Source organism: Streptopelia decaocto (genome assembly GCF_964273445.1).
Source record: "Streptopelia decaocto genome assembly, chromosome: 17".
NCBI lineage: Eukaryota > Metazoa > Chordata > Aves > Columbiformes > Columbidae > Streptopelia > Streptopelia decaocto.
In genome coordinates, this window is record NC_138672.1 from 7778562 (window position 1) to 7805460 (window position 26899).

Here is a 26899-nt window from a genome sequence, read left to right on the forward strand (position 1 = left end):
AAGCAGGGTGACAGCACATGACTGGCCCAGGTGCTTGTGACACATATATATTATGCCATTCTTGCAAACTGCTGGACAGTCCCTAAGAAATAATGCATAAATACCTGCAGTCTGGCCTTCCACTGCGAAATATGTCACCACTAACAGGCACCCATGTGAGTTTGTTACAGGGAGGAGAATTAAAGGGAGACTGGTCTGTCCTTGTGCGCAAGGAGACCACGTCTTCCAAGCTATGAAAACCCCTGGGCAGAGGAACTGCATGTTATAGCAACTTCTACAAACAGATCTTTAGTGCCAGTTTCTGGCCAAGAACACTCCTTCGTGCTGACCCGAAGCTCTTTTTGACCCAAGGAAGGACCATGTTTGCCTCGTGAAGCTACTTGTATGTTACAGCTTGGTAGGGTTTTTTGGGACAGGAGTGTTTGCCTTACTCTACTGCATTCATCACCATTAAGGAGAGAACAAATGTAAAAGTATTAATATTTCTGAAATCATTCCAAGGGGCAGTTCCTCTGGGTTGCCTTTGAACCTGCTGCCCATTAAACCAGTGAGAAGCACCAGTCAGCCTTCATTGGTATTTATTTTTAAAATGTTCTTTAAACTTCAATGATTGTTTGCTGCTACCTTATCTACAGTCATGCTGAATAAAGCTATAGCTAAATGGAAAGTTAAATGTATTCACAAAGTGTCAATGTCTACATCTTTTTATTTGCAGTCTCGCAGAGAAACCAAAAGTAACTACAAATAGCGCTGTGCTAGAAACTGGTTTATTGACCAAAAACGTCGCTTCAGCACGTGATGAGCTGGTTCACTCTGAATTGGTCACAGTTGTTGACAGTAAGGGGCTTCGCATTTGAATACGGCACGTCTTTTGGTCCATGCGAAAACAAGTTTGAACGTTAAATATTTTCTGACACTTGGGAGTTACTGTTGCTCAGCCCTCGGGCGTCTGTGGGGCCGAGAGGCTCTGGGGCCCGACGCCGCCGCCATGGCCGCCGCTCTGCGCCTGCGCCCGCCATCTTGGGCCGCCCCTGCGGTGCCGGCGGAGCCCTGTAGGCGGCGCTGTGCGGAGGGTGGAGGCAGCGGCGGCGCGGCGCCCTCCCGCGCGGGATTGACAGGCCGGGCCGGGGGAGGAGGAGGGAGCGGCAGCCGGAGCCCGGATCGCCCCGCATCCCGCCGCCGCCGCGCAATCCGCCGCCATCCGCCGCTCCCTGAGCCCATCGCCCCTCCGCACCCGGCTCCCCAGGCAGTCCCGGCTCCCCGCCACCACCACAGGTGGGTATCGGGGGCCGGCGGCGGCGGCGGCCGCGGATATTTGGGGCGGTGAGTGGGGCCGGGGGGGAGGAGGAAGGGGAGGGAGAGGGAAGGTGGGACGAGGCAGCCCTAAAATGGAGCCGGAGCCAGCGGCTGCTTGCGGCTGCGGCACCCCGCGGCCTCCCGGCTCGGCCCGGCGCAGGGGAGGAGGTGGCGCAGCCCTGGCGGGTCTCCCGGGCCGAGGCCCTGGCTGTGGGGGGCCAGAGCGGCTTTGGGGGCGACCCCGCCATGTCGGGCCGTTGTAGCCGCCGGTGTTTATTGTGCGACCCCCCGCCGCGGGGATGGAGGCGCCAGGGGCGGCCGCAGGGCCTGGCCGGGCCGGCCCCATCCCCGCTGAGGGCCGCGGTGAGGCCCGGGGGAGCTGGCGGGGGCCGCCTGGGCTTGGGGCCCGTTGTCCGGGCTCCTGCCCGCGGTCCGGGGGCGGTTTTGCGGGGCGGGTGTCCGGAGCCCCCCCGCCGCCCCGCGGCGGGGTGCAGCAGGGGAGAGGGAACGTGGGGTGCGGGGGGCTCCCCGCTGCAAAGACAGCTTGTTTTTCTTCGTCGTCTGGAGTGTGACACAAAGATATTTTTGTCGCGCCGTGTGTGTGTATGTCTCAGCAAAACAAGGCGGGGGGTGGCATCCAGAAGGCTCGGTGGGTTTGTTATTGTGTGGAACCTGCAAAAGGGCTGTTGGGGCCCAAAGATGAAATGCGGGGCGGGGAACAAGGACGGAGTTTGTGCGCTTGGTGCTGGGCGAGCTTGTTAGGTAGGTCTGAAAATAATTTTTTGTTTGTTTAGGATGGAGGTTTTCATGTCTGCGTGGGAGCAGATGTGCTGCAAGCTGGGGAAACCCTAATGCAGCTCCTAGGACCTGTACTGTGCATCTTCACCGGGGGGTGGTCGGTTTGGTAGTGTTGGGTGCAAACTAGGAGGGTTTTTTTCATTAAGATGGTTCTGAAAACCTGCTGATCCCCATAATTCAAAGCTGGCGAAAGGCGTTTGAATGAGCTGGGAGTTGTGGGTTTTGTTAGGAAAGTTGGTTTGGTTTTGTCTTCTGAACGTGCAAAGGGTGTTTAGAGTATCAACTCATCGAATATTTGTATATTGATGTTGCTGGTGTTTGATGTTTATTTATATAAGAAGTAGAAACGTTTGGGAGTTTAGTAATTTTGTTTCATTCCAGGAACAGGTATTAAGTATAAGCACATTGCAGTGTCTACATCGTCTGCTCACGAGAAAGGCTTCCCACCCCTTCCAGGAATGAATCCAGGTTTATAGTGGAAGTTTTGGTTGTGTTAAGTCTTGTCTTGCAGAGGCACATGGGGGTGTTCACTGGAATGGACCCTTTCACGATGGATAAATAGCTGGTCCCTGCCTTGGAGAGCCCAGGTTTGGAGAATCGGCTCCCCATGAGTAGATTTCTCACATATAAACCGGCGAGGATGTGGCTTGTGGACCTGCCTTTTCCACACCCTTGCACATTCAGTTGGCTTTGGGGGAGTTAAACCCCAGTGTCCTGAAAGCGCTGCTCTGGGCCAGGGGATGGAGTCGCCTGGAAGAGGTGGGGAGGAGGGAGCTTGAGACCATATTGTGAAAGTGGAATTTAAAGAGAGGATGGAAAGTGATGGTTTGGGGATGATTTCTGTCTGAAAAGTTGACGTATCTACCTGCATCTTTCACTTCAAATACAATATTGTAAATGGACCTGGGTTTTATCAGCGCATCCGAGATCTTTGTGAGTTCATCATGGGTGAAGCTCCTTCTTTCAGGACTGTGGCCTAAGAGGTTCTTCCTTGTTAGCAGGTCTATTTTTGGGGTATGATAAACAAGACTTCTCCCATATGACCTTCTTGAAATGGTCTACTATTTTTCTTGTTACAGTTGAAAAGTTCAGATGAAAAATCTTACTCAAACAAGTCACAAATACTGTTTGAGATCGCTGGTGTTTTTTGTTTTTAAATTACGTTTTTCTTCAAGCCAGCACGAGTACATCTGTTGCTGTCTGCATTTTGATTTTATGTTTAATATGATATGTACATTGGATATAAGTTGATTTTTTTTTTTTTTTTTTTTTTTTTTGGTCTGGTCTTCTCTGCACAGCTTGAGTAGGCTAGATGTCTCATATTTTAGGATGCCTTCAGCAGTCTTCACTGATAAGAAAATATATTTCCACGTGACTTGGGCAGATCCCTTTCCTTTTTTTAAAAAAGAAAAAAGTAGTAGTAAAACACGAGTTTGATACAGGTTTCATTATGTCATTACGTAGTGCCATGGTATGTTTTTTTTTCTAAATTAGGAGCATTTTTGTATTGGGTCTTACAGTGCATTTTTTGACGAACTGTGGGCTTTTTTTTGCTTTTTGTCTGTGTGCATGAGAGCTTAAAGGTAAAACTCAGCCAGCTGGCAGAAGCTGTAAAAGTGAGCAAATAGTCCATACAAATGCTGGAAAGGAGGTGCAGGGTTTCAAAGTATGTTAGCTTTAATAAATACGAGTAATGTTCATAAAGAGCTTCTATTAAAATGATTTAACTTCATAGCGACATTTTAATAAAGCCTTTTATTAAAACTTTGGTAAAACCTAACTTCAAAGGCTAATTTACTCGAACAACCTCCTTCTAAAGGTAGGGGTGGCATTAGAGTGTGTATTTGTCCGATGCCTGACGCAGCTTGTTGTGGGATCTGAGTGATGGTGTAAAGGCAGACAAGCCTCAGTTCTCGTGTGTGTGGCACTGATGCTTTTGCACGACACCCAATTCCCGTCCCGCGTTCTCCCCGCCCTGCTGGGTATCGCCTCTTGGAGTGCAATTGGGAAAAATCAGGACCGTGGTTTTGGTGTGTCTGGTGGTTCTTCCTGCCTGAGCTCTACAGTAGGGAGCCTGTTAGATTGTCCATTAGAGAATTACTTGCCTGTTTCAGATTCAAAAACGTTGGTTGCTCAAGGCCTTTGCTGTACTTACCTGAGTAATCAGAAGTATTGAAGGGTGAGCCAGGTTAGCTTTAGGTGCTGCCGCGTTGAAAATAAGTGTAAGCCATTTTATTTTTTTTTTCATTTATGATGATAGTCTGTACAAAGAGATGTTGCTATAGTGGCATTTCGACTTGTAATGAGGAATGGAGGCAATATGAACAGGACACACTTACTGAATACAGGGCAGTAACTCTACAGGAGGACTGGACCTCTCCTCTGGTCGTCCCTGCTCCTCTTTACTAGATTCCTCATTTATTCTGCAACTTGGCAGTGCGTGTGTTGTCTCAGTATCAGGCCTTGCTCTTCAGCTAATCGTGCCTTGTAAGTGGGTTTTGTTTTTCATGTGGCACTGACTCATTCTCCTAATAGGTCGATAATTTCACAGCTCCTTATCACCAGTTTGTCATTGCAACAGAAGAAATACAACTGTCAGGTACCAGACAATGGGGTGAAAGCACAGTGAGCAGGTGAAGGCTGGGGAGGTGCAGCTCTCTCCTTTGCAGAACATCATCTTCTAATGGCTGAAATTAAGTGGCTTTGTTACCAAAGGCCATGACAGCTGCTCCTGGAAAGCACCTTCTGGAGGGCGTTTTGCAGATAAACACAACATAGCTATTTGGTTTTTTTTTTAGAGTTGTTCTTTCCCAGAAGAGGTAAAAATGGGGCTAAACCAGGAGATTGTATTAAATGTTAAGCCTTCACTGAAATGTAGCTTGGGCTCATTTTTAGTTAAGTAACTTGTATTCAGGATGTTCTGTGTGTGTGTGTGTGTGCATGTGCTTCCTGTGTAGAAATAACTGAGAAGTTTGAGCTTCTGAGTCGTTTATTTTGGAGGAAAGCTGTTTGGATGTGTATAGTTGTAAATCCTCATCTCTTTTTTTTGGAGGGGTAGCATTGGGACCATAATTGAAGTGGATGAGAAGCTGGTCTAGTAGCCCTGGATTGTTCCATGTTTACCTGTGGCATTGGTTGGTTATAAACTGTTTAACTTGCAGTGCTGTGGGGTCTATGAGGACAGAGAGTGGTTTGGAGGTGTTAAAAGGTGTATGTGCAGTTCTACAGGCAGTTGTTGTACTTACAGCCAAAATAAAGGGTCTATATTTTGGTTCTGAGCACTTAAATTATCAGGAAAGTGCTGATAAACTGAAAGGGACTAAAGAAGTCACCCTTACATCTTTAAGAGACTATGGGCAGTGATTTTTGGAGAACTAGTGAAAACAATCGTGCCTTGAGTGAAAAGGAAGAGGTAATGGCCAGATTTGGAACATGCAAAAGGGACAGAGGAGGTGGAGGTGAGTCAGGCTTAAGTGTGAAGAAATACAGGAAAAACACAGGAAGAAAGTGAGGATGTGCTAACAGCACCCTAGGACCTGGCCAAGAGGACTATTCAATTGGACTGTAATGCTTCAGATGTCCACAGGGCTTTGATTAGCTCTTGGGAGCATCCTCAATGCTTGAATTTAAGGTGAGTAGCACTTAAGAGGGGTAAACTGTAGTATTTGCAGAGTTATCACCCTGTTGGAAGAGATTTGGTGGAGGAATCCTTCCTGGGTAGCCATTGAGGCATTGACAGGAATTGGAGTGATGGTGCTGCAAGGAGCAAATGGAGACAGGTTTGAAGAGCTTGCCACCCCCAGGCACTTCTTGTGTGGGAATACAGTGGGTTTTTTTTGGAAGAGTTCTGCTGTGGGGTAGGTTCTTCAGCTATTCCTACCTGTATGTGGGCTGGGAGCCCGTACAAAAGCCTCGAGTGCTCTTGTTCAGAGTTTGGAGTGGGCTGTGAACCAGGCAGGGCAGCAGGGACATGTTCAAGAAATGGCTTCTTCATGGGTGGAATAGTATATGATTTTATATTTTTATATATATATTTTTAATAACCAAAGAATCAAGCTTCCACCTAGCAATTGAATCTTCACAAACCGTCATTTAGGAGCGGATTGATGAGATCTTACGTTATTACAATGTTAGTGTTGTGCATCTGAACAAAATGTTGCCTCTAGTGATGCCTTGTGATCCTGTTGTGGTGAAAGCAGCGTATGCGGTGGTTCATTTTGGAAGCATTTGCAGCGTTGCCCATCCAAGCACACAGACCTGTTCCTCCAGAACTCCTTGGGAACAGGGCTTCATGCTGCTCCTGGCCTCACAGCATTAGCAAAACACCATGATCCAGAGGGTGGTTTCCAGCCCCAGAAAGCAGGAGATGCAGGGGCTGTTTGCTGCTCTGCAGCCCAGTGTAGCCGCAGAGTTCTGCGGTGTCATTTTCCTATCTGGAAAACAGAAGCGATGGTGCTTACACACCTTGTCAGTTATGCACTGCAAATATCTATGTAAATTAAAGCATCTGTGAAATGTTTTCAGTTCTGTCCGGCTTGGCATAGTCCAGATGTCTTGTGCATAGTCTAATGTGCTTAGCTCTCCAGAAAAGCTAAAGCTACCTAAAGAAATCTGAAACTCCTTTCATCGGAGTGCTGAACCGTGACACATGTAGTGCTGTGGTTTCTTACCACTTTGTACCTGTGTCCTTTTCTCATCAGATTCCTGTTAGCATCCGTGACATTCATTTGCAGTGTGAATGGCTCCTGTGAATAGATTTTTCACTAAGAAAGGTTGCTGTGAAATACTGCAGTGCTTTAGTGTTGTTAAAATTGGGGAACCTGGAGGAATACTTCCTTGGAAGCTTCAGCATCTGCAGTGTTTATGAACTGCAGGCTCATCTGAACTGCGTGTAATCTTATTAATGGTTTGAATCGGCTGCATCAGTCTTTGGCTGTGGGAAAAATGGAGAGATATGATGGAGAAAGATCTATTCAGCTCTTGCCAGGGCAGCGTTGTCCCCTGCAGTGTGTGTGGTGATGCTGGCCTGGCTAGGAAGGTGTCTGCATAAGGAGATCCTGTTGATGCCTTGGGGAGGAACAGGACCTGAGCGATCTGTTCCACAGGGGGTACAGGAACCTCTCCCTTGTGTGTGCAAGCAGGGATCAGCATTTATGGCCTGCCGATGGATGGCATCGGGTTTTATCTCTAGTCTTTCTCTTCATAAAAATAACCTTATGTGCATAACCGGAGTGGTTGCTGAGGCCCTGAAGTCAGCAGACAGCCTGAGAGTGCAGAGAGGTGTTACCAAAGCCCAGATCTGGTAGAGTGAGGCTGGTTGGCACAAGGTAAACACCCACCTCCCCATTCCAGTGTGATCCTTCCTGAGACTGCAGAGAAAACAGAGCTGCTTAGTCAACAGCTGATGGCATTTGCGTGGAAAGAGCTGTGTCTGTTCCCGAAAAAAGAACTGTTAACCCTAAATACTGCCAGCTTTGCTCTGGTTTCATCTCTTAGAGCTGTGACGTCTCTGATTTCCTTTCTGCTTGTTTGCTATAAAACCTGTGTTCACTGCTGAGAGATGGAGTAAGTTGCTGAGCTTGGGACCAGATGAAAGGTTTGTGAAATGTTTTACTTCATTGGAAGAATTTCTGTGGTCACTCCTCAAAACTCATCTGTTCTCTGACAGTAGTTGACCTCAGTCCTTCTACAGGTCCTTGCCCTGGCTGTGTAGGGCTCTCCAAGGTGAGCTATCCCTAATGAATCGAAGGCTTGCATCTGGGTTCTGGAGCTGGCAACATAGGTGTTTCACCTCTGCCACACTTGCTCTATCTGTCTCACTGCAGTTATATGGATATCATCACTGCAATGGTTTTTTGTGTACTGCTGGACAGACAGTCTCTTCCACTGGAAGAGGTTGTTCTAGGCCTGGCAGATGCTGCTGCAGTGCATTCACTCTATTTGACTCCTTTTTACAACTGTTTCACTATCAAGAGGTGCATTTCCTTTGAGAGTCTTGGCAGTGCAGGTTTGGGTGGCTGGGGGCAGAAACCTGAGCTCTGGGACCTCTGTCGCTGTTACTTGAGCGAACTGTTTTCTCCACATTGGTTACCCAGTCTGTAAAATAGAACTGATAGTACTGGCCCTGTTAGCCACCAGGAGATCCCTACCAGCTATTTGCAGTCTGTTATTGTTGCTCAGATACCTGAGTGCTCCGTTTACCTTACAGTTCAGCTGTATGTTGCCAGGAGCTTTCTGAACAGGTTGTGCCAACAGGGATTTCTTTTGTATTTGGATTTAAATTGCTTGCTCGTGATCAGCCTTCTTGCTTTGGTGTTGAGGGAACAGGATATATCTGTATATTCTCCCTGGACATTCAGATCTCGGAGGAACCTGAACAGGGAGAAATCGAAGGCAGAATCACTATGGAAGCTGTAAGTAGCATGTGTCAGCTCTGGGCCTTGGTTGTGGAGGAGCCAGAGCATAAGTACAACTCTAAAGCTAAAGGTTTGTATTTGAATGTGAGCCCTCCTTTGTGTGGGCAGTTCTTGGTCATCACAAGCTCATTTCCCTTTCCTGTTGTACTAGAGTGGTTGGGGTCTGGGTTTGTTGAATCCACAGCTTGTTCTTGTTGAATTGAACTGCTCTGTCCTCTGTGGGCTTTGCCTCTGGAATGTGAAACAGCAAAGGAATATGCTCCTTTATTTCTATCATGTCTTGCTGCAGAAGTGCCTACAGGAGGTCATTGCTTCTGAGCCTGGCCAGGTTTATAGATGGGGCATCAGAGTCCATTGGTTTCTGGGATTGTCTCATTTAACACCTTTATGGCCTGGATGAAAGGGCAAGGAGGGTTGGTAGTCAGTGCTTCATAGATACCTTGCTGCCTCCCTGCAGTAATCAGTTCCTGATTCTGAGAGGTAGGAAAGCCCTGCAGTGCTTCCTTTGGGTTAGAGATACAGTTATTCCTTCCTGACAAGCTGGGACCAGCAGGTCAGTTCCTTCTTTATGGGGCAGATGGGCAGAAAACAGCATTTCTCTGGAGAGCCGTTGTAGACAGACACTCCTTTCAAGAAAAGATTTTACTGCACACCTTGGGTTTTCTGCTGCTTGAAAAGGGAGTTTCATGAGCACAGGATCTTAGAAGTACTTTCTGTGGGCTATGGACCAGGTTTTTTTAATTTTTTTTCCTCCATGCCATAGTCTTGCATCCTCAGGATGAAGTATTTCTTATCTTTGTCTGTGTCCTCAATTACTGGAGATCAGGGCTCATTTCAGGGTGTTGCATCATCTGTCCAGCCCTTACAGAACGGATCACAGAACTCGTGAATGTTTTTGTGTAAATACAGTTGAGCTTTTCTCCAGAGTCCAGTCTGCTTTATCTGTTTTACAGTAAGTTAGAAATCCAGCCTGTCTGGCCACCTTTCTGTGCTGCCTGCCTTGCCAGTGCTGGGAAAGCTGTTTAACAGAGAGGTGAGGCTTCTGGATTTCACAGGCCAAACCTGAGATTATGGAGCTCTGTTTCTCTAGAACTACACTCTGGTTCAGGAACAGTACTTCAAATACACCAACAAGTTTGGAATCAGAATACGAGGCAGCAGGTGAGCTTGGTGAAGACAAAGCTGAGAAAATGAGAGGTCAGGTCATCTTTTAGGAGATGCTCTTTCTACTCCCCTCTTGTCATGTTTTGTCTCTGCCTGTACAGCTCCATGCCACAGAGTTAGTGATAGTTATGCTGCCCAGAAGACTCTGCCTCTCCTCTTTGTGGTCCTGATGCATCAGTGTGGCTCGGCTTGGCTTGGCTCGGCCTGCTGATGGGGCAGGTCCTGGCAGCCGGCCTCCAGCAGCATTACTCAGCTAGCAGTGTCCCTCTGCAGTAAATCACAGGAGAGGTGATCCTGATCTCCCATTCCCTGTTTTTACAAGGAGATGGGATTCATGGAAAACGCAGAAAGAAGCTGGGATAATGCAGAATTAAAAGCATTGGTAGTGCCAAATATACTTGTTAGCTAAGCAAGGTGGGTCCCCCGTGTGAATCAAGAGCTGTCTTTGCTATGGGCTGCCTGCCTTTTTCTCTGCACTGCAGACTGCTGACTTGCTTCTCATCATCTGGCAGGATTTGATGCCACATTCAGGATCTCAGCAGTCCGTTTTTCAGCTGTACCAAGAAATCTCAGCAACTCCCTCTGGAAACAATGCAAAAGAACAACAGCAAGAGGCTTGGTGTGGCCTAGACTCTTGCGATGCACAGCTCTACCTTGATCCTGTTGACTCTGTACGTGGATACTGGCATTCTCCTGCTGCTCCCCTCCTTACGAAGCAGTCTCTCCTAGGATCTAAATCCTCATCTGGTCCCTTCCCAGCAAGGCTTCTACATGATATACGTGCATCTGACACCAAGCCCCTCGGGCAGCTGGTCACGCTGTTTCACCAAAGCTCTTCCAAGGGCAGCCTGTGGGGTCTTTCATCACTGAGGCAGGTGGCCAACATTTCTCAAATAGGTGATTCTTGGTGGAACATGTTCCATGTTATCTGTCTCTCTGTTGACAGATAAATATTTAGCTATGAGAAGTAGCAGCGAAATTGACTGTGTGTATTTAAGGAAGAATGAACATCACTAATCTTGTGTAAAACTATACTTTGTTTTGTTTTTTTTAAAAGGTTTCACATTACCAGTAACATTAGAAACTGTAAGATTTCAGTTTAACATCAACTCCAAATGCTTTTCTGAAAATACAGTTCAGCTTTTGCAGCCTGTGAGTTTCTGAGCAATTTGTATACAATTTCAGGTCAAAAGTCTTCCTACCTCTGGAGAAAAGAAGCCTTTTCACTGTTCATCTCCATCCTGATGCTTTGTTTTGTGCTTGTGATGCTGCTGTGACTTGAGCAGGGAGTGCAGGTCTGCAGTGGTCTCGGGTCCTTTGTCCGAGTGATTGTACTCGGGGTGTGAGTAGCTGAAGTGATTCCTTCTAGTGTGTGTGTGTGTGTGTGTGTGTGTGTGTTACCTTTCATAAATCTGTTTGCCCTGCTCAGTTAAGGCTGGCTAACTTCCAGGTATTCAAGCTCCATTGAAGTCTTGTGAATAAAATACCAGCAGCCCAGCCTCCTTCATACATAGATTTACAGAGAGCTTTGCAGACAATCCCGTTTGTCAGGAGTCTCTCCCTTTGGCTGTGTTTTGAGCTCGGGGGTTTCCAGTTGTTACCAGTGCCAGTTACTCAGGGTTTTCACATGGCTCTCTTTGCCGGACAGGCTCCCCGTGCTTGGTAGATCGCTCCTGTATCTCCAAGACTTGCGTACTCTGGCACAAAGTGTCACTCTTGCTCTGTGGATTGGAATCTACCCCTCTAAAAGGCAGCTAGATGGGGTCAGTACATGCGAAGTCCAGGGTGGCAAGATGTGGACATGAAGACTCCAGGGTAGCAGAGCTCTGCCCAAGAAGTAATTCTGGTGCAGCTATTTGTACCCTGGGATCTGTAATGTAACTGGTCATACTGTGGTATTTTCTGATTACTGATATTTTTCACTCTGGTGCTGTCCCTAGATATTACAGGAGACCTTGCTGGTGCTGGGAATGGGAAGACGTAAGCTCCGTGGTAAAGCTGATAGTGAACCTTCACCCAAAGACCTTTATAAATCCTGAGAGAAACCTTGCAGAAACGCTGGTGATTGACGTTTTTCATTTCTCTGTAACATGGGATGATGCTTTTTTCAGGGTCAGCTGTCAGACATGGGGACCCTGAGCACAGGTCAGAGGCTTCGCCAAGGCTGCTGGTTTTCAGTTGTCAGCATCAGTATGTGCCTTCTCATTCTAGCTTTCTTAATAAGCATTCAGGCTAGCAGGTCAGTTCTTTGTGAACTTGATTTTTATCAGAAATGGCTTTGCTCTGAAAGATTAGAGAGCCTTGATGATCCCTGCGTGGATTCTTTGCTTGATGGTGTGATGGGAAATTAGTCCGTTGGGGCTCAGCACCTCTGCAGCCTCTGTGCACAGAGGTCATGTGGAAAGTACCTCACCTCTCCATGGGCTCTTTTTCCCCTTTGGAGTACACACGTAATGCACAAACAAAGCTGTGTTTTACCTTTTCAGCTTCAAAGTGTTGAGGGGGGTTCGAAGTAAATCTTACTTCTCCACACAGCGGTTGTGGCTGTCCCAGAAAGTTTGACAAGGGGCTTTATCCCAGCCTGTCCCCAGCTCCTCCTCTGCTCTCAAGTGGTTGTTTATTCCTCCCGCATCCTTTTAATGATAGGAGATGTAATCAAGAGGCAGCTGAGACCCGGTTACATAACTGGTTGTCAGGGTTTCTCTTTGGCAGCATCACCCTGCGTGCTGTTTGCATGCTGACTTTCAGGACTCGGGATTTTCTGTTAACCAACTAACTCGTCAACCCCATGTGGTAGTTGTGGGGTTTTTTGTTTGTTTTTTTTCCTTAATGCCTACTAATTTTGTCTGAGTTTTCTAAATCTCAAAGTGGGTTTTATCGCTTGGGATTGCATGAGGTAGGTATGGGATTGCCGTGGTCTGGCTCCACGGGGCTCGATGTACCTGTAGGAGCAGGTGGCCGCGCTCTTGCCAGCACAGCTGCAGCTTGGTGTACAGCACCCTGGGCTGTTTGCTCTGGTCCAGGGCTCCCTGTAGCTCTGCCAGCTCAAACAGGTCGTTGTTCTCCATCCAGCTTCTACTTCTCTGCCAAGTCTGCACTAATCAGTGGGGTTTTTTTTTCCCCTTTCTCTTTTAATGTCTGTCCTACTAATAAAATACATTGCAAATGGGCAAGCGAGGGAGGAGCTGTTGTTTTCTTTGGCGCACCGTGACCATCTGAGCAAAGATTGAACCAAACTGGAGCTAAAGGTCTGTTTGCTGCTCTGCAGGAAAAGGTGCTTCAAGAACACCAGCCAGCCCTGTTAACTCTGCAGACTTTTGTGCTGCAAACCCCGTGTTGTGGTCCTGCAAAGGTGGCTGCGTGGGGCTTGTTGCAGGGCCTGGTGGTTTCCTGAGCATCCTGGGGATGCTTTTGCTGAGTGGTAGAAAATACTTTCTCCCTCAGTCGCTGAGCTCGGTGCTTGCTGCCCGACACACCGCTGCTTGCTCCTGCCAGGCTCGATTTAAATCTTGCGATGCAAGAATGAGCGCTGCATGGTGCCAGGGTTTGTTGGGCAGAAACTCGCGCCCTGGCAGCAGCCTTTAGATGGATTTTACTCAACTAGTTGCAGATCACAGTACGTTCTCAAACTGGCTGTGTCCCATGTGTTTGTGGTCTGTGCTTTATTTGATACGTAACATGCGATGGACTAATCCTCTTACCTGGACATCATGTTTGATAAGGTGTTGCTGGTGGAAGCTGTAGCCTCTGGTCAGATGCAGCTCTTTCAGAAAGAGGGATTTCTGACTGTTTGAAACATGCTTTTCAGCTGGATGAGTTTCAGAAAGGGTGAAGGGTGGGATGGTTTGATATATATGGCCTTTCGTTACTCCAACAGAGTTGAAACCCGAAGATGTAACCTAGCAGATGGTGTAATAAAACTGCCAGCAGTTCTAGGCTTGAAGTGGAGACTTTACAACAAGAAATCAGAAAATTTAAATTACATGTGAAAAGGTTATGTTAAGCTTCCAGATTTGAGAAAATTTAGAACAGAGAATTATGCTTTAAAAAAAATGGAAGAAATGCCTATTGAAAGTAAGGAAAGTTTCTTTTCTGAGAGAAAAGTTGACCTGCAGTGTGTGTGTTCCCCATATTTCAGCTTTATCATAGGCTCCAAGAGCCAAAAAGTAGAGACTGCCTGCTTGAAGGGTGTTAATCACAGCACATTGTGCCAGCAAAGATCAGAATGAAAAATGAACAAACCACATGCATTGTGAAAAGTATGTTTATAGCTAAAAATGGTGGTGAAGGTGCCAGCAACACAGAATGTAATCTTTTTTGATAAAGCGTTTTCAGTATTCATAGTAGAACTGCTGAACCCACAGGCTCAAGACTCTGAACCTGTTTCATTTGAGCATTTTTTTGGCCTCCTTCAGTCTCTCTCATGGCCAGCAGATGGGAAAAGGGAATTTGAAGAAATAACTCCGTTGCCTTCAGGTGATGCTTTCAAAGCATTAATTGCTGGTATGAGTCATTAACTGTGGCTGGTGTGGAACCACAATTCCAAACATTACAAACCCAGGTACCAGTGCTTCGGTGGGAAACCCAATGATAAACTCCAGTGTGGTGTAAGATACAGTGCTTTTCTGTCCTTTATGTTTAGGAAGCCTTGTGCATAGCTACTTATTGTTAGACTTATTCTTTTAAAGCAAGGACTGGTGACCACTCTCTTGTATTCTCATACTTGAAGAAGCTCACCTCTTTCAGCACTGGAGTGGCAGAAAACAAATGCTGCTGTGAGAAGTGTGTTCCTGCCATTCTTTTAATTCAGTTTATGAATCTTTAGTCACAAGATGCTTGTGGGATTTAAGAGGAGGGAGTTAAAACCTTGTAACTTGGTGTGTCTGCTCACTGAATATCTGCAGTTCTAGCAGTTGTGCGTGTTTTACTTTTTACTTGTCTGTGGCCGAATAATCCATTTGATGGCATTTCCCTGGCTCTCTTTCATTAAAAGGCAGATCGGGAGCGGCGCAGAGAAATTTCCTTACTAGATGACATTTCATCGCAATGTCCGATCGTTTGGGGCAAATAACCAAGGGAAAGGATGGGAAAAGCAAGTACTCGACTCTCAGCCTGTTTGATAAGTATAAAGGAAAGTCAATAGAAGCTATCAGAACTACAGGTAAGAAATGCCTTCAGAAAGCTCCTTTTGGGGTCTTCCATGAGTGTTGCAGAGCTAAGTGAGGCTGTTGGCCCTGGGGTAGGCTGCCCAGTGGGAAGCAGCTGGGTTGCCGAGCTGTTTGTGCTGGTGTCTAAGCCTGTGTTTCATTAGGACTTCAAGGAAAATGTCTGCGGTTCTGTGTGCTGCTGTTATTGTAGAGACATGGAGGAATTATAACAAAACAGCTGGGCCCTTGTGTTCAGCCTGTGTCCTTGCTGCGAAGTGGTCAGGTTGCAAACTTGAGTGAAAGCCTGACCAGGGCCTTAGTCTATACATATATGGGGCCATTAATTTGAAGTGCCTTAAGCTGGTCAGACGTGTGAGGTGAGAGTCAAGGACTGAAGGCTTCTGGGGAAGAACCTGAGTTGTTTTTGCAGGAAAGATGTGGCCAAAAGTAGATGGTGCGTAAAAAAAAAAAAAAAAAAAAAACCACTGCATGGACTGGTTCTGGGTTTGATGTGGGAGTAGAAAACCAAAGAAACTAAAATACCATCTTAATAACTGTGAGCTGGCGGGTGGACTTGGAAAATCTAGACCTTGGGACTCGGTTAGGTTACCAGTCTGTCTGCCAAGAGCTGGACTTGGATGGCCATTTCCCCAAGCTGTGAAAGGGCTATCAGTGCTGGCTCTCCATGGTGAAATGAAAGAGGAGTATCTGCACAGGTAGCTAGAAGACTCTGTGGGCATTTTCTGTTCAGGAGACTTTTCTCTCTCTCCCTCCTGGCTGTTGCAGGAGGCAGTCAGCTGCTAGAACAGACGGCTGCTTCGCCGTGGTCCCCTGGGAAATGACCTGTATGTTGGCATAGCCACAGTGGTGCTGCTTGTGTACAGTTGGGTTGGGACTACACCCAGCCCCAGGATGCTAATTCAGGTTACTTATCGAGCAGATACAGCCTTCTGTGACCTGCCCTTGTTCCTTTCTCACTAGTTATTCCTAGACATGGCTTACAGAGTCTCGGGAAAGTTGCTGCTGCCCGGCGCATGCCACCTCCTGCAAACTTGCCTAGCCTGAAGTCTGAGAACAAAGGAAACGACCCCAACATCATTATAGTACCCAAGGACGGTACAGGATGGGCAAACAAGCAGGATCAGCCAGACCAAAAGAGGTAGGCAGAACTCCTTTTTGCTAAGTTTTGTTGGGCAAGCAGCAGCATTTGTACACTGCTCTGCGTGTTGCATCTTACAGTGATCTCTGTTGTCCGTGCCACTGTAAAAGCACTGCTAGCCTGATCCTTTAGCAACTGCTGTATTGCCAGAGTTATTTGTCTCGTCTTGCCTGCCTTCCCCTTTGATCTCACCCCTGCTGTCTCTTTTCAGTTCCAGTGCGACGGCTGCACAGCTGCAGGAGTCGCTGCCGCAGCAGGGTTTGCAGAAATCTGTCTCCAATTTACAGAAGCCGACACAGTCAATCAGTCAGGAGGTAGGCGCAAGCAGTCTCTGTGACTGCCACCCTCCTTCCCCTGTCCCCAGACAGCTTGAGGGTTTTCTTTAATTGTCTGTGTTGCCTTGCACAAGTATCAGCAGACTGCAATTTACAGAACAGCTCCTGTATAATCAATTCTTGCAGAATTGACTGTCTTGACTTCAAGTTACTGTGCCCCAGTAATTGTGACTCCAAGTTACTGTGTCTCAGGAATATATAGAGTATAATTCTTTGTGTGTTACCTCTGTACCTTTTAAGTGTGTGCAGAAAGTGTAGCTTCAATCCAGAAAGAATGACTGGAATGTGGGATGGCTGGTTACCACTTGTAAGCTATTCAAGTGTCGCTTAGTGACAACAGATCCAGCTCTTGCTCCCAGCCTGATGAGACTTGATAACAAGAGATCTGCTCATGTGGGAGAAATAGCCAGTGTTAGGACCTGAAAAAGCTACCAGCAAGTAAGAAAGCTTCTCCAGACAGTACAGGGACCTGACCCCTCTGTGCTGCAGGTTTCATACTTTTAGTTTAAAATAAAATTCCCAGCCGTTGAGGTTGATGAAAGCCAGGACAGGAGATGTTTTGAAGAGGAGAAGAGTGGTTAATGCATGAGAAAGCAGAGTGGCCTTCAAGCTGAGGTGTAGCATGGAACAAGTCTAGAAGATTAAGAGGGACCATTTGGGAAAATGCAACAGAAGTAAGGGAAAGCTTGATTAGAAAGAGGAACGCAAGAAATGTGAGGAAATAGTTGAAGAAATAGCTGAAGATGGGCAAAAGAGAGATGAGAGGCATGGCAGAGAGGAGGATTTTTGCTGTAGCATTATTGTACACAGGAGTAGGGAACAGCTGACTTGAGCCCCAAGAAGAATCTGGGGAGACGTATCCAGCGACGTCTGGGTGATCTCAAGGTCTGAACCATAGAAGGTGCCAGCCAGGAAATCAGAAGTAGTCATGAGACCTCACTGATCTGCGGGCATGGGGGGGGGTTGTATGTTTTTTGTGTTTTCAGAGTACAAATTCAGTGCCAGGTGGACCAAAGTCATGGGCACAGCTGAATGGAAAGCCAGCAGGACAAGAAGGTGGTGAGTATGATGAACAGAAATGGAGCTGGGTATGTGCCTGCTTCTCGTAGACAGGCATGAGATGTGGTGGGCTCCATTTCTTCCTGCCCTCCCTGTCTAGACTGGTGCGGAATGGGACACATCTGTCTTGGTTACAGTGTACTGAGGCCATATGAGTCTTTTTTTTCAATCTCTGTAGTGTTTTGTCTGGAATGATGCAACTGCATCTATTCAGATCTGCCAGTGTAAGACACAGCTTGAACAGAATGTGTCCCATCACCATCTGAAACCAGAATAATTCATATACTTGGGAGGTCTGGGAAGTCAGGGTTTTGAAGGAGATAGGAAACTTTGCAGAGCAGCATGTAGTAAAGGTGCAGAAAACAGGGTGAAAGAGGGGACAGGGATAAGGAGAAGAGGGGACATCAGAGACTGGAAATATAGGCATCTCCATGCTGGTAGCATGGGGAGCTTCACTGAATTGAGTGGTCAAAAGTGAGGCTGTGGGTGGAAATGGCATTGGAGCTGTTGCAGGATGCACTTGCTTACACCTTAGCTGAGGCCTTTCTGTTAAGTCTCCCTGAGTAACTGTGCTGCTAATGACTTCTGCTTGACTGAGGATCCTGCAGCAGTGTTAACATAAATTGGGAGTTCAGTTGTCTTCAGATCCATCCATTTCCACACAGGGGATGGCTTCCAGCTGCACTGAGTACTATTAATACCATTAAAACTGTAGTGAGAACAGCTCAGTTCCACTGTTTTAATGTGAACAGACCTGGAACCATTCAGATGTTGAGTGAAATTGCAGAGATTTGAAAGAATTGAGACGGTTGCAGTGTCTTACCTGAAAATCTTCCGATGGAAGGTCTGGTGCAGTGTGCAAGTTCCAGAAAGTGAAAATGACTTGAAGCTAATCCTTCATCACTCTTCAGGAAAGGAAGAATAAAGATAGATGGGACTCTTTTGTTGGGTCTTCAGCACTCTGCTGATTCTTCTGACATGATAATTCTGAAATGCCTTTTTAAAAAAGAGCATTAGCCAAGTAACACTAAGAAAGTATTCTCAAAGATATATATATTTATTTTTTACTGTCTACTAGTGCAATAATGCTGACAATCTCCTTTTGTTCAATGTTATCTTGCCAGCAGATTCAGGAGAATTGCTGTTTTGTTTTCTAGTCACTGGCAGATCTTTAGAAGGGACAGAAAGCTGTCATTCTAGGGTGGCGGATGACTCGGCAAGGCAATTTGCCAGTGACAAGAAATGAACCTGGTCTGATCTGGACGGTGATCTGCATCTTAAAAATGCTGCAGCAGGGAGGAGAGTGGGTTATATATAGCATATAGCATTTGGCCATTATCTGTGGTCTTTCATTGAGTATATTGTCAGAAATCTTAACAATAGACTTCCCAAGAGTGAGATCTAAGCAGAAAGAGTCTGAATAGAAATGTCAAATGCTTGATAACAGGGTATCACCTATAAGTGATCTTGCAGAATTTATCTCTCTGCCTTAGTCTTTACAAAAATAGTCGGAAGCTGAAAAAGTTCACTCTGACTTCCTTGAACATGAGAATTTAAATGAAGATTACAAGTTAAGAGTGTGGGAGTGCTGGTGAGGACATGTGTTGTGGTGTTGGTGACGGTGTCTCAGAGTGTTTTGGATGTGAGCTGAGGTGCTGCTATGATAGTAATTTGGGTTTAAATGTGATGGAGGCGCAGGCTCCCAGAAAACACATTTCCAGGCCGATCTCGTGAGGGAATTGAAAGAGTGGAGAGATCTCCTCTGAGTCCTACACTTATTTGTCTGACAGGTTCAAGGGCCTCAAGCCGACTGTTATCCTTCTCTCCCGAGGAATTTCCGACGCTGAAAGCAGCTGGCGAGCAGGACAAGGTTGGCAAAGAAAAGGGCGCCTTAGATCCGTCGTATGGGCCAGGACCAAGCCTCCGCCCCCAGAGTAAGTGAATTATTATGTCTTTCTGCGTTGTCCCAGCTCATAACTGTGCTTTGGGCAGGGGAATGCCAGTTCACACTAATATCAGATATTCCTACATTTCCTTCTGTCTTTTTTTGAGCTCACATGTGTCAAGCTGCTTAGCAAACAACCACAGGTTCACATGTAGTGCTGGTTGATGTTCAGTGCCTGAGTTCTGTGGTCCAGACAGCCAAGTATGGACTGTCATCTACTACATAATTTAATAGAAATTGCTGTGTGATGTTGCAAAGCAGACCACTTCCCCCTGGGCTAAGGGAGGGTCACAAGTGAAATGAGTGGGTGGCGTAATGTGGCTTCTCTTTGAGTGTTTGTAAATGATCCAATTGGCCTTCATTCTGCAGGGTAAGGACTGTGGAGATGGGGAGCAGAACGGGTTGGAATTTAGGCTTATTGACAAATAAGGACTCTGGTGTGGCAATTACTTAGTAATGGCTGATGCTGCTGCTCTCTTAGGAAAATAAACGCATTTGGAAACTTTCCTTGGTCCCTGGTGGTTTTCTACATGCTCAGTGTAGTTGGGGCTTGACCAGAGTGTTTTGAGACTTTCTGGCAGAGCGACCGTCTGTATTTTCAAATGTTAACATAATTATTACCTCCTTTCCAGATGTCACGAGCTGGAGGGAGGGCGGTGGGAGGAACATAACCTCTGCCACATCTCTGACCGCCTCCCCTACTGAGCTGGGCAGCAAGACCTCTAGCACCGGAGACGGAGCCCCCTCCTCAGCGAGCGCCAGCGATCCAAAGGAGCCGTCTCTCCGCCCAGCTCAGCCTGTCCGCAAAGGGGCTTCGCAGTTCATGGGAAATGTCTACCAACCACCTACATACCATGACATGCTGCCTGCTTTTGTAAGTTGTCCTTTCCCCACAGCTCTTTCATGTCCTTGCCTCTTTAATGTGCGTGTGGGTTGAAGAAGTCAGCTGAGATATCTCTTTTCTGGACTTGTTGGTTCCCAGGGCTTGCTCAGGGATCCTTCTCTTGATCTATTTTTAGTTTCCCCTATTGTACATTTACACTTGTGTGCCAGAATAGTGCAGCACAGCCTTGTTCCGCCCAAGGAGAAGTTGCTGCTTTCCCTCTAGAGCTGAAGAGGGGAACCATTAGCACGTGGCCTGTTAGGCAGCCAGACGTGAAATGTTTGTTTTCCCTTTGTGTGGATGCAAGTACCGTGCTTGTGTTGTAACCTAATCTGGGTAAGCCTTCCTGTGGCAAGGAGGAAAAAAAAGACTAGTCTGCTTTGCCTTGTTCCAGATGTGTCCGCAACAGCCATCTGAGACCCCTGCATCGCTGGACCGAGGGTCTTTCCCCCTTCCTCAGCTTCGCCTGGAGCCCCGCGTGCCCTTCAGACAATACCAGATGAATGACCAGGACGGGTAAGGCTGCCATGACTGTCCTGCTTAAAAGGTGTGACATGAACTTTAAACCATGCAGGAATTTGGGCAAAGGATCCAGTTGGGTGGGTGACCAACACACCCCAACACGCCCATTGACTGTTACAAACTCAGCTCTGCACTCTTCTCTTTGCTGTTTGCTGTTTCTAATAATTTCTTTGCATTTCCCTGTAGCAAAGACAACAGGCTTGGCCTGTCACGCCCAACACGTCCAGTTCGGCAGCAAATGGAGAGAGTCCCTCGGCCCACTATTATCAATGCAGAGAACCTAAAGGGGCTGGATGAACTAGACACGGATGCGGATGACGGATGGGCAGGTAAAGTGCTTCTATTCTCTGGTTTCAGGCAACAAATTAAGAGGTGAATCAAAGTAGTTACTCCACCCCGAAGCATGAAGTAGCCAGGATATTGTGGTGGCTCTATTTCAGTGCCACGGAAGGGAGAAGGGGAAGCAAAGAGTGGCCTGTGTAGTTGTGAAATTGCTGTTGGTGTAAATGATGACACAATGGATCCTTCCGATCCTTCCATCACACTCTGCTCAAGGAACCGGATCTGAAGACTCCTAAAAGCTGATAACACCAAACAGCAGGAGGATAGCTGTGAAGAAGAGTTAATGCCACGTTTTCAGTCATGGCATTCGGTGTCCACTTAAACACAGTCTAGCTTGGTGGCTGTCTCCTCATTTGCTGCCTCCGTTCCCAGACTGCTTGCCGCTCCTCTTCTGTGACCAGCCCAGCTGTTCAGCACTCTGGGTCCACTCTGCTCACATCATTTTCAGTACCTGTGGTGGATGTTCGGCTTTCCAAGTAGCTTATACCAGGCCTGAGCGTTTTTAGGTTTAGTGCCAGAGAGAGCATAAGCTTTATCAGGACAAGAGACCTGTTTCTTTTCTCTCATACATCTGTTCTCCAATCCTGCTTTTGTAGGCATTCATGATGAAGTGGATTACTCTGAGAAACTAAAGTTTAGTGAAGATGAGGAAGAGGAAGAAACTGTTAAAGATGGGCGACAGAAGAGGTAAGAAGTGGCTGTATTCACACCTATAGTTGTTTCAGTAAAAGGAAACAGCACCATGATATTTTTAAAACTTGTTCTGAATGTTGTTGGTTCCACTGGTCATAGTTTGAGCCTCAAGGATGTGCATGGCTCTTGTAGCTGAGTGCCAGGATACCAGGCTTTTTATCCTCCTTTCTGTGTCCTACCTTTATCCTGCTGCACGATAGTGGTGTTAATCCTTGTGCACCTTAGGAGGAAAGCTTATTGCTTGTTTTGGTGGGTTTTATCTTTCTTTTCTGCTAGTCAGTTGCCTGTGATATTTGATAAGATTGCAAGTGCTTTTCGAGGCGAGTAGCAAATGTAATAGCAAAGCTGTTTATATGACAGGAACAGCTGGGATCCCAGGAGGCAGCGACAGTTGTCCCTGAGCTCTGCAGACAGTGCAGATGTCAAACACACCTTGGAGGAAGGAAAGAACTGGGGAGACTCAGCTGGCTCATCCCGTTCAGTCCGAAAAGCGCAGGATTCTCAGCAGCCTCCGAGGAAGTTGAATGGCTGGAGCTCTGCGTCTGAACACCAGGTAGGTCGAACTAACTTGAATGGGCTTGCACTGCTGGATGCGGCGCATCGCTGTCCTCAAGTGGCCAGTTTGACATCTTATTGAAAACAGTGTGCCGATGAATTTCTCAATTCTTTGTTTATATCCAGCTGGAGGGAAATCCATCTGCATAGCACTCCCACTAGAGAAAAGAAATTGAAGCTGGTCCAGAGCAGTGGGATTGTCAGGCAATGAGAAAATGAAGCTATTGAACCGTGTAGCAATAACTCCCTGCCAAAAGGGGGATTTGTGTGTGTGAGGATAGAGGGGAACGAGTCAGGAGGAAATTTTAGCAGTGTGGGATACAAAGCTGTACAGGAGATGTTTGGGCCATACTTATGGAGGAACGTTTTTCCTTTGGCAGAAGCCCACAGTGGGAAATGTTCTCAGACAACAGTCCCTCGAGGATAAAGAAGAAAAGGTGCCACTGAGACAGAAGTTTGTGCACTCTGAGATCTCGGAGGCAGTCGAGAGAGCCAGGAAGCGGCGGGAGGAGGAGGAGCGGCGAGCCAGGGAGGAGCGTCTGGCAGCCTGTGCTGCAAAGCTGAAGCAACTTGATCAGAAATGCAAACTGGCTCAGAAGAGTGGAGAGACCCAGAAGCACACTGAGAATGAAGACCCGCGACCCCCAAGCACAGAGAAAAATGCCGTGCAAGAGAACGGTCATGCTTTCCGTAAAGGTACAGAAACATCGCTCACCTCACCGTGTGCAAACTGCTTTTTTGTTATTGTCCCAATTTCTTACCTGAAGCATGGAGGAGTTCCTGGGAGGGATTGTTCAGAGGGTACTTCAGTTGCACTTGAGAGATCAGCTGCTTCGCGCATTCTACAGAGTATTTTGGATTGGCCGGGGAGGTTCATTTAAGAAGAAAAAAATCCTATTAAACCAAATGCAAACTTCTGTGGTTGCCTCTGAGTGCTCAGTTAGCTGTGCTAGCAGAGACCTTGTTTGAATGGGCTTCTTGATCTTCTCATGGTTGGATGATGGTATTAAGAAAGTGCTCATGGGCCATGGATCAGAAAAATGGGTTATCAGTAAGTGCTGGCAGATTTAAGGAGTAACAGGGGAAATGAACTTTTTTCCCTGGTGCTTAAGCAGAAGACTGATGGCAGAGGAGGATCTCAGAATTTATCACTAAAACAAGATAGACAAAGCTCTCTAGAGCTGTCAAGTCAAATCAGAGGGATTGTGTGTGAGGTGGTATATATTATTATAATAAAACCCAACCATGTAATGCAGTCAGGATGTGCCCACACCCATGTATGTTGTGTGATGGTGCACACACAAATCCTGTCACGAGCTGGGCTCATCAAGACCTATTTTCTTCTCTGCAGCGACCCCTGAGTTTCACAGCCAGGATGTCTCTGGTGGCTATCTGGAAGAGGAGACTCCTGCCCCAGCAGCAGCAGCCCAAAGCAGCAGTGAGGAGGAGCTCAGAGAAGCTCCATCCTCAGCACAGGAATTCAACAAATACCAGAAATCTCTTCCCCCACGGTTCCAGAGGCAGCAGCAGCAACAGCAGCAGGTAATAGGTGTGACACTCCCACCCCTCTCCCTTTGGACCCCACCAAACTGTTGTTTGCTTGGTTCTCAACACCGTCAGTGTGAACTAACCAACATCTTTAGGCTGGGAGATGATAAATGGGAATTCAGTTCTTCTTCTAGACACGGTGAGCCTCCTTAGGGCAACAGAGTCAGGCTGAGGGACAGAACATTCAGACTTGAGATAATGCAAAGTTAATTGCCATTTTTCATAGAATAACCACTTGAAATGCGATATAATCAACGCTGCTGCAAACCTCGGTGAAGAGCTCACATTTGGCTTTTGCTTGGAAGCTCAGTAATTGCTCTTTAATGGATGTTCCCTTGTGCTTGTTACTGGGCAGTTGACATTTTCATGATTCAAATGTATGGCAGCAAACACGGCTAATGTTACTCTTTAAAAGAGGTGCTCTCAAACTAAAAATAATTGCATGTCTTTGCTGTCATGCTGATGATACCGCAGGTCATTCCTACTGAAAGAACATGAAATTTTAATTTTATTTTCTTTTATCCTCTGTTTTGTTGGTACGTATGAGGCAGTTTGTGTTTTGGCTGGCTTGTGTTGCTGCTTTGGTAGCAATGGTTCCATGAAAGGAACAAAATAAAAAAAATAGTGTTCATATCATTAATGCAATATTTTCTCCAAGGTAGTGGAGCACTAGCTAACTTGGATATAATCTTTGCATTTTTCTGAGTTTCTCTCTTGCTGCAGTGATGTGTCAGGTTCAGATTTAAGGGTGTCTCTCTTGCTCTGCAGAGGACTCGCTTTTTTTACAACAGTGTCAGATACTGTGTTTGTAAGCTTAGTTAGAAAAGATGCTAGAAAGTTAGACAGGTCAGTAGACTTATTTCATGTTAGTTGGAGCTGTTTACTTTGGAAGCTTGCTTTGATACACAAAACCCCCTTCAAATATAGGTGGTTCTTGGACCTTTTACTAAAGTTAAATGTCAGATCAGATGAACATCATGACAGTACTCAGCCAAAGGAAGGTGGACTGGCCATATGGGAGATGGGAAATGACCTAAAGGTGTCAGCCCATCTCTGGAGCATGCACAGGAAATAATTTAAAATATTAATAGCTCTCCTAATTTAGTTGAGGGTGTTTTTATCTAATCTGTTTGGCTAACACTAAATAACTTACAATTGCATTTTCTCCAAAGAGCAACATCTTCTAAAGTATTTGGTTCCAATTAGGAAATTGTGTTTGATGGGAAGCTGTCCTGCAGCTCATCAAAGTGTTGAGAAAATGCAAACTCTCATCTTGAAGCTGCAACATATTCTGTTTTTTCTGGATATTTTGAGAGTAACAACCGCCATGTTCCCAGTTAGTAGTGATATGCCCTTATCTGCTCTACCTTCCCATCTGATTTGGTTTTGAACCTTTAATACATGGAATGTGTTTCCCTTCGGCTGGCTGGTTCCTAAGTGTGATTCCTCCACCATGACCATCCTTGTCAAATGGCCTGTCCTCTTCCCTGCAGGAGCAGCTGTACAAGATGCAGCACTGGCAACAGCAGCAGGTCTATCCTCCCCCATCCCACTCCCATCCCCAACGGACCTTCTACCCACCACATCCTCAGATGCTTGGCTTCGATCCTCGCTGGATGATGATGCCCTCCTATATGGACCCTCGCATGGCCCAGAGTCGCACCCCTGTGGATTTCTACCCTTCAGCCCTTCACCCTTCAGGTAAGGTGTTTTCGTTGTTTCCATTTATCGTGGTTGTTGTGTTGGTCCGTATCTGTAAAGTCACTGCAGCTGTTTCTCAGACCTAAGACTTTGGAAGCTGTTTTTCTGGATTTGTAGGATGCCTGTCCATCCCATGGCAGGTCTTCCTTAATAGTTTTAGAGCCTTAGTGGGTGTAAAAGCAGATTGTGCCCTTTGGAGGAGAAGGGTCTGTTTGGGAGTGACTCTAATCATGTGAAATCTTAATAGACGCTTAATAGTCTAATCACGTGAAATCTTAATCTCTTCCTGAGTTGTATGCTCTTAACACCTTGTTACTGATCCTCAGTGGTGTGAATACAAACGTCAGGATGTAGAAATCATTCCCTTGAGTTTGTGGTTTGTTTACACACACATGATTGCTTCCACACCAGTGATGGTGCACAGTGTTCTGTGCAGGCTGGGCTCTTAAAGCTGTGTCACCTTCTGTGTCACTCCAGGTGTATATCCCAGCTGTGTGTTTCTCAAGCACAGTCTCCCATCTATCAGAAAGGTTTCTGTGGGTGCAGTCACCTGCTGCCCTGGAAGGAAGGGGAGTCACATTAGCTGTAGATTGTTAATTCTTCTTGGCTGTGAGATCCTAGTGTTAATGGTATGAACTTTGTCATGACCAGGAATTATGAAGCCCATGATGCAGCAGGACTCCATCGGTCGGTCCGAAGATCAGAACTGTCAGGCAGGGCAGGCGGAAAGGAAAACTTCTCCCTTGGATCCTGTGCCGGTGTGGGGCCAGGAGAGCTACACGTCTCTGCAGAGCAAAGGGTACTCCCTGTCACATCAAAAACAGGCTGACAACATGACCACGGAGGGGCTGCATGCCAGGTGAGCGCAGAGCTCCACTGTGATGGGAGGTGCCGCCATAAGTCATCTCCTATTGAAAAACAGGTATAAACTTGACTCAAAAGCTATCTCTGAACAGGGCAAGGTACTGACCTGGTAGCACCCATACACTGTTGAGTGTTCATGCCATGGAGCTGCTTATAGACTGAGCTATTCACAGTTTTTCTATATGATGCCAGTTCAGGCTGACCAGCTTGGAGCCTGTTCAGTAGGAGAGAGGCACTTGACACCTACAAGGGTGGGTAGAGAAAACAATGAGTCAGTTTTCTGAGACTTTGTAGTTTGTCTCCTAGTTATTTGGGGCTTTCTGAAACCAGTTCCTTGTTTTCAGATCTCCATGTATGTTGGAGGCTGAATATCCCTTTTTATTTCTTAAGTTTGCTGCCCATCATAGGAACTACTTTCTTTTGTCATCCATTGACTTGAGAAAACAGGCAGTACAGCCTGGGGCCAGAGCAT

At 46.6% G+C, this 26899-nt stretch overlaps 1 protein-coding gene across 14 annotated transcripts in view; it reads left to right on the plus strand.

Moving 5' to 3' along the window:
- Window positions 1-1076: 1076 nt before the first annotated feature.
- The window catches only part of PRRC2B (proline rich coiled-coil 2B), a 44903-nt gene continuing 19080 nt past the window's right edge, over window positions 1077-26899 (plus strand). For 10 of the 14 annotated variants that reach the window (XR_014185604.1, XR_014185605.1, XR_014185606.1 and 7 more), the window contains exons 1-15: window positions 1077-1275; window positions 14668-14835; window positions 15803-15980; window positions 16192-16294; window positions 17302-17374; window positions 19165-19308; window positions 19952-20193; window positions 20597-20718; window positions 20911-21053; window positions 21663-21753; window positions 22120-22312; window positions 22695-23010; window positions 23666-23856; window positions 25356-25563; window positions 26215-26422. Coding sequence is in view for 11 of the 14 variants with exons in the window: in XM_082068029.1 (XP_081924155.1) it covers window positions 14721-14835; window positions 15803-15980; window positions 16192-16294; window positions 17302-17374; window positions 19165-19308; window positions 19952-20193; window positions 20597-20718; window positions 20911-21053; window positions 21663-21753; window positions 22120-22312; window positions 22695-23010; window positions 23666-23856; window positions 25356-25563; window positions 26215-26422 (2327 nt within the window). In the remaining 3 variants the exon portion in view is untranslated. Of the gene's footprint in view, window positions 1324-11719; window positions 11736-14667; window positions 14836-15802; window positions 15981-16191; window positions 16295-17301; window positions 17375-19164; window positions 19309-19951; window positions 20194-20596; window positions 20719-20910; window positions 21054-21662; window positions 21754-22119; window positions 22313-22694; window positions 23011-23665; window positions 23857-25355; window positions 25564-26214; window positions 26423-26899 lie in introns of those variants that run through there. The other 4 variants (XM_082068034.1, XM_082068035.1, XM_082068037.1 and 1 more) reach the window with 4 other exon arrangements.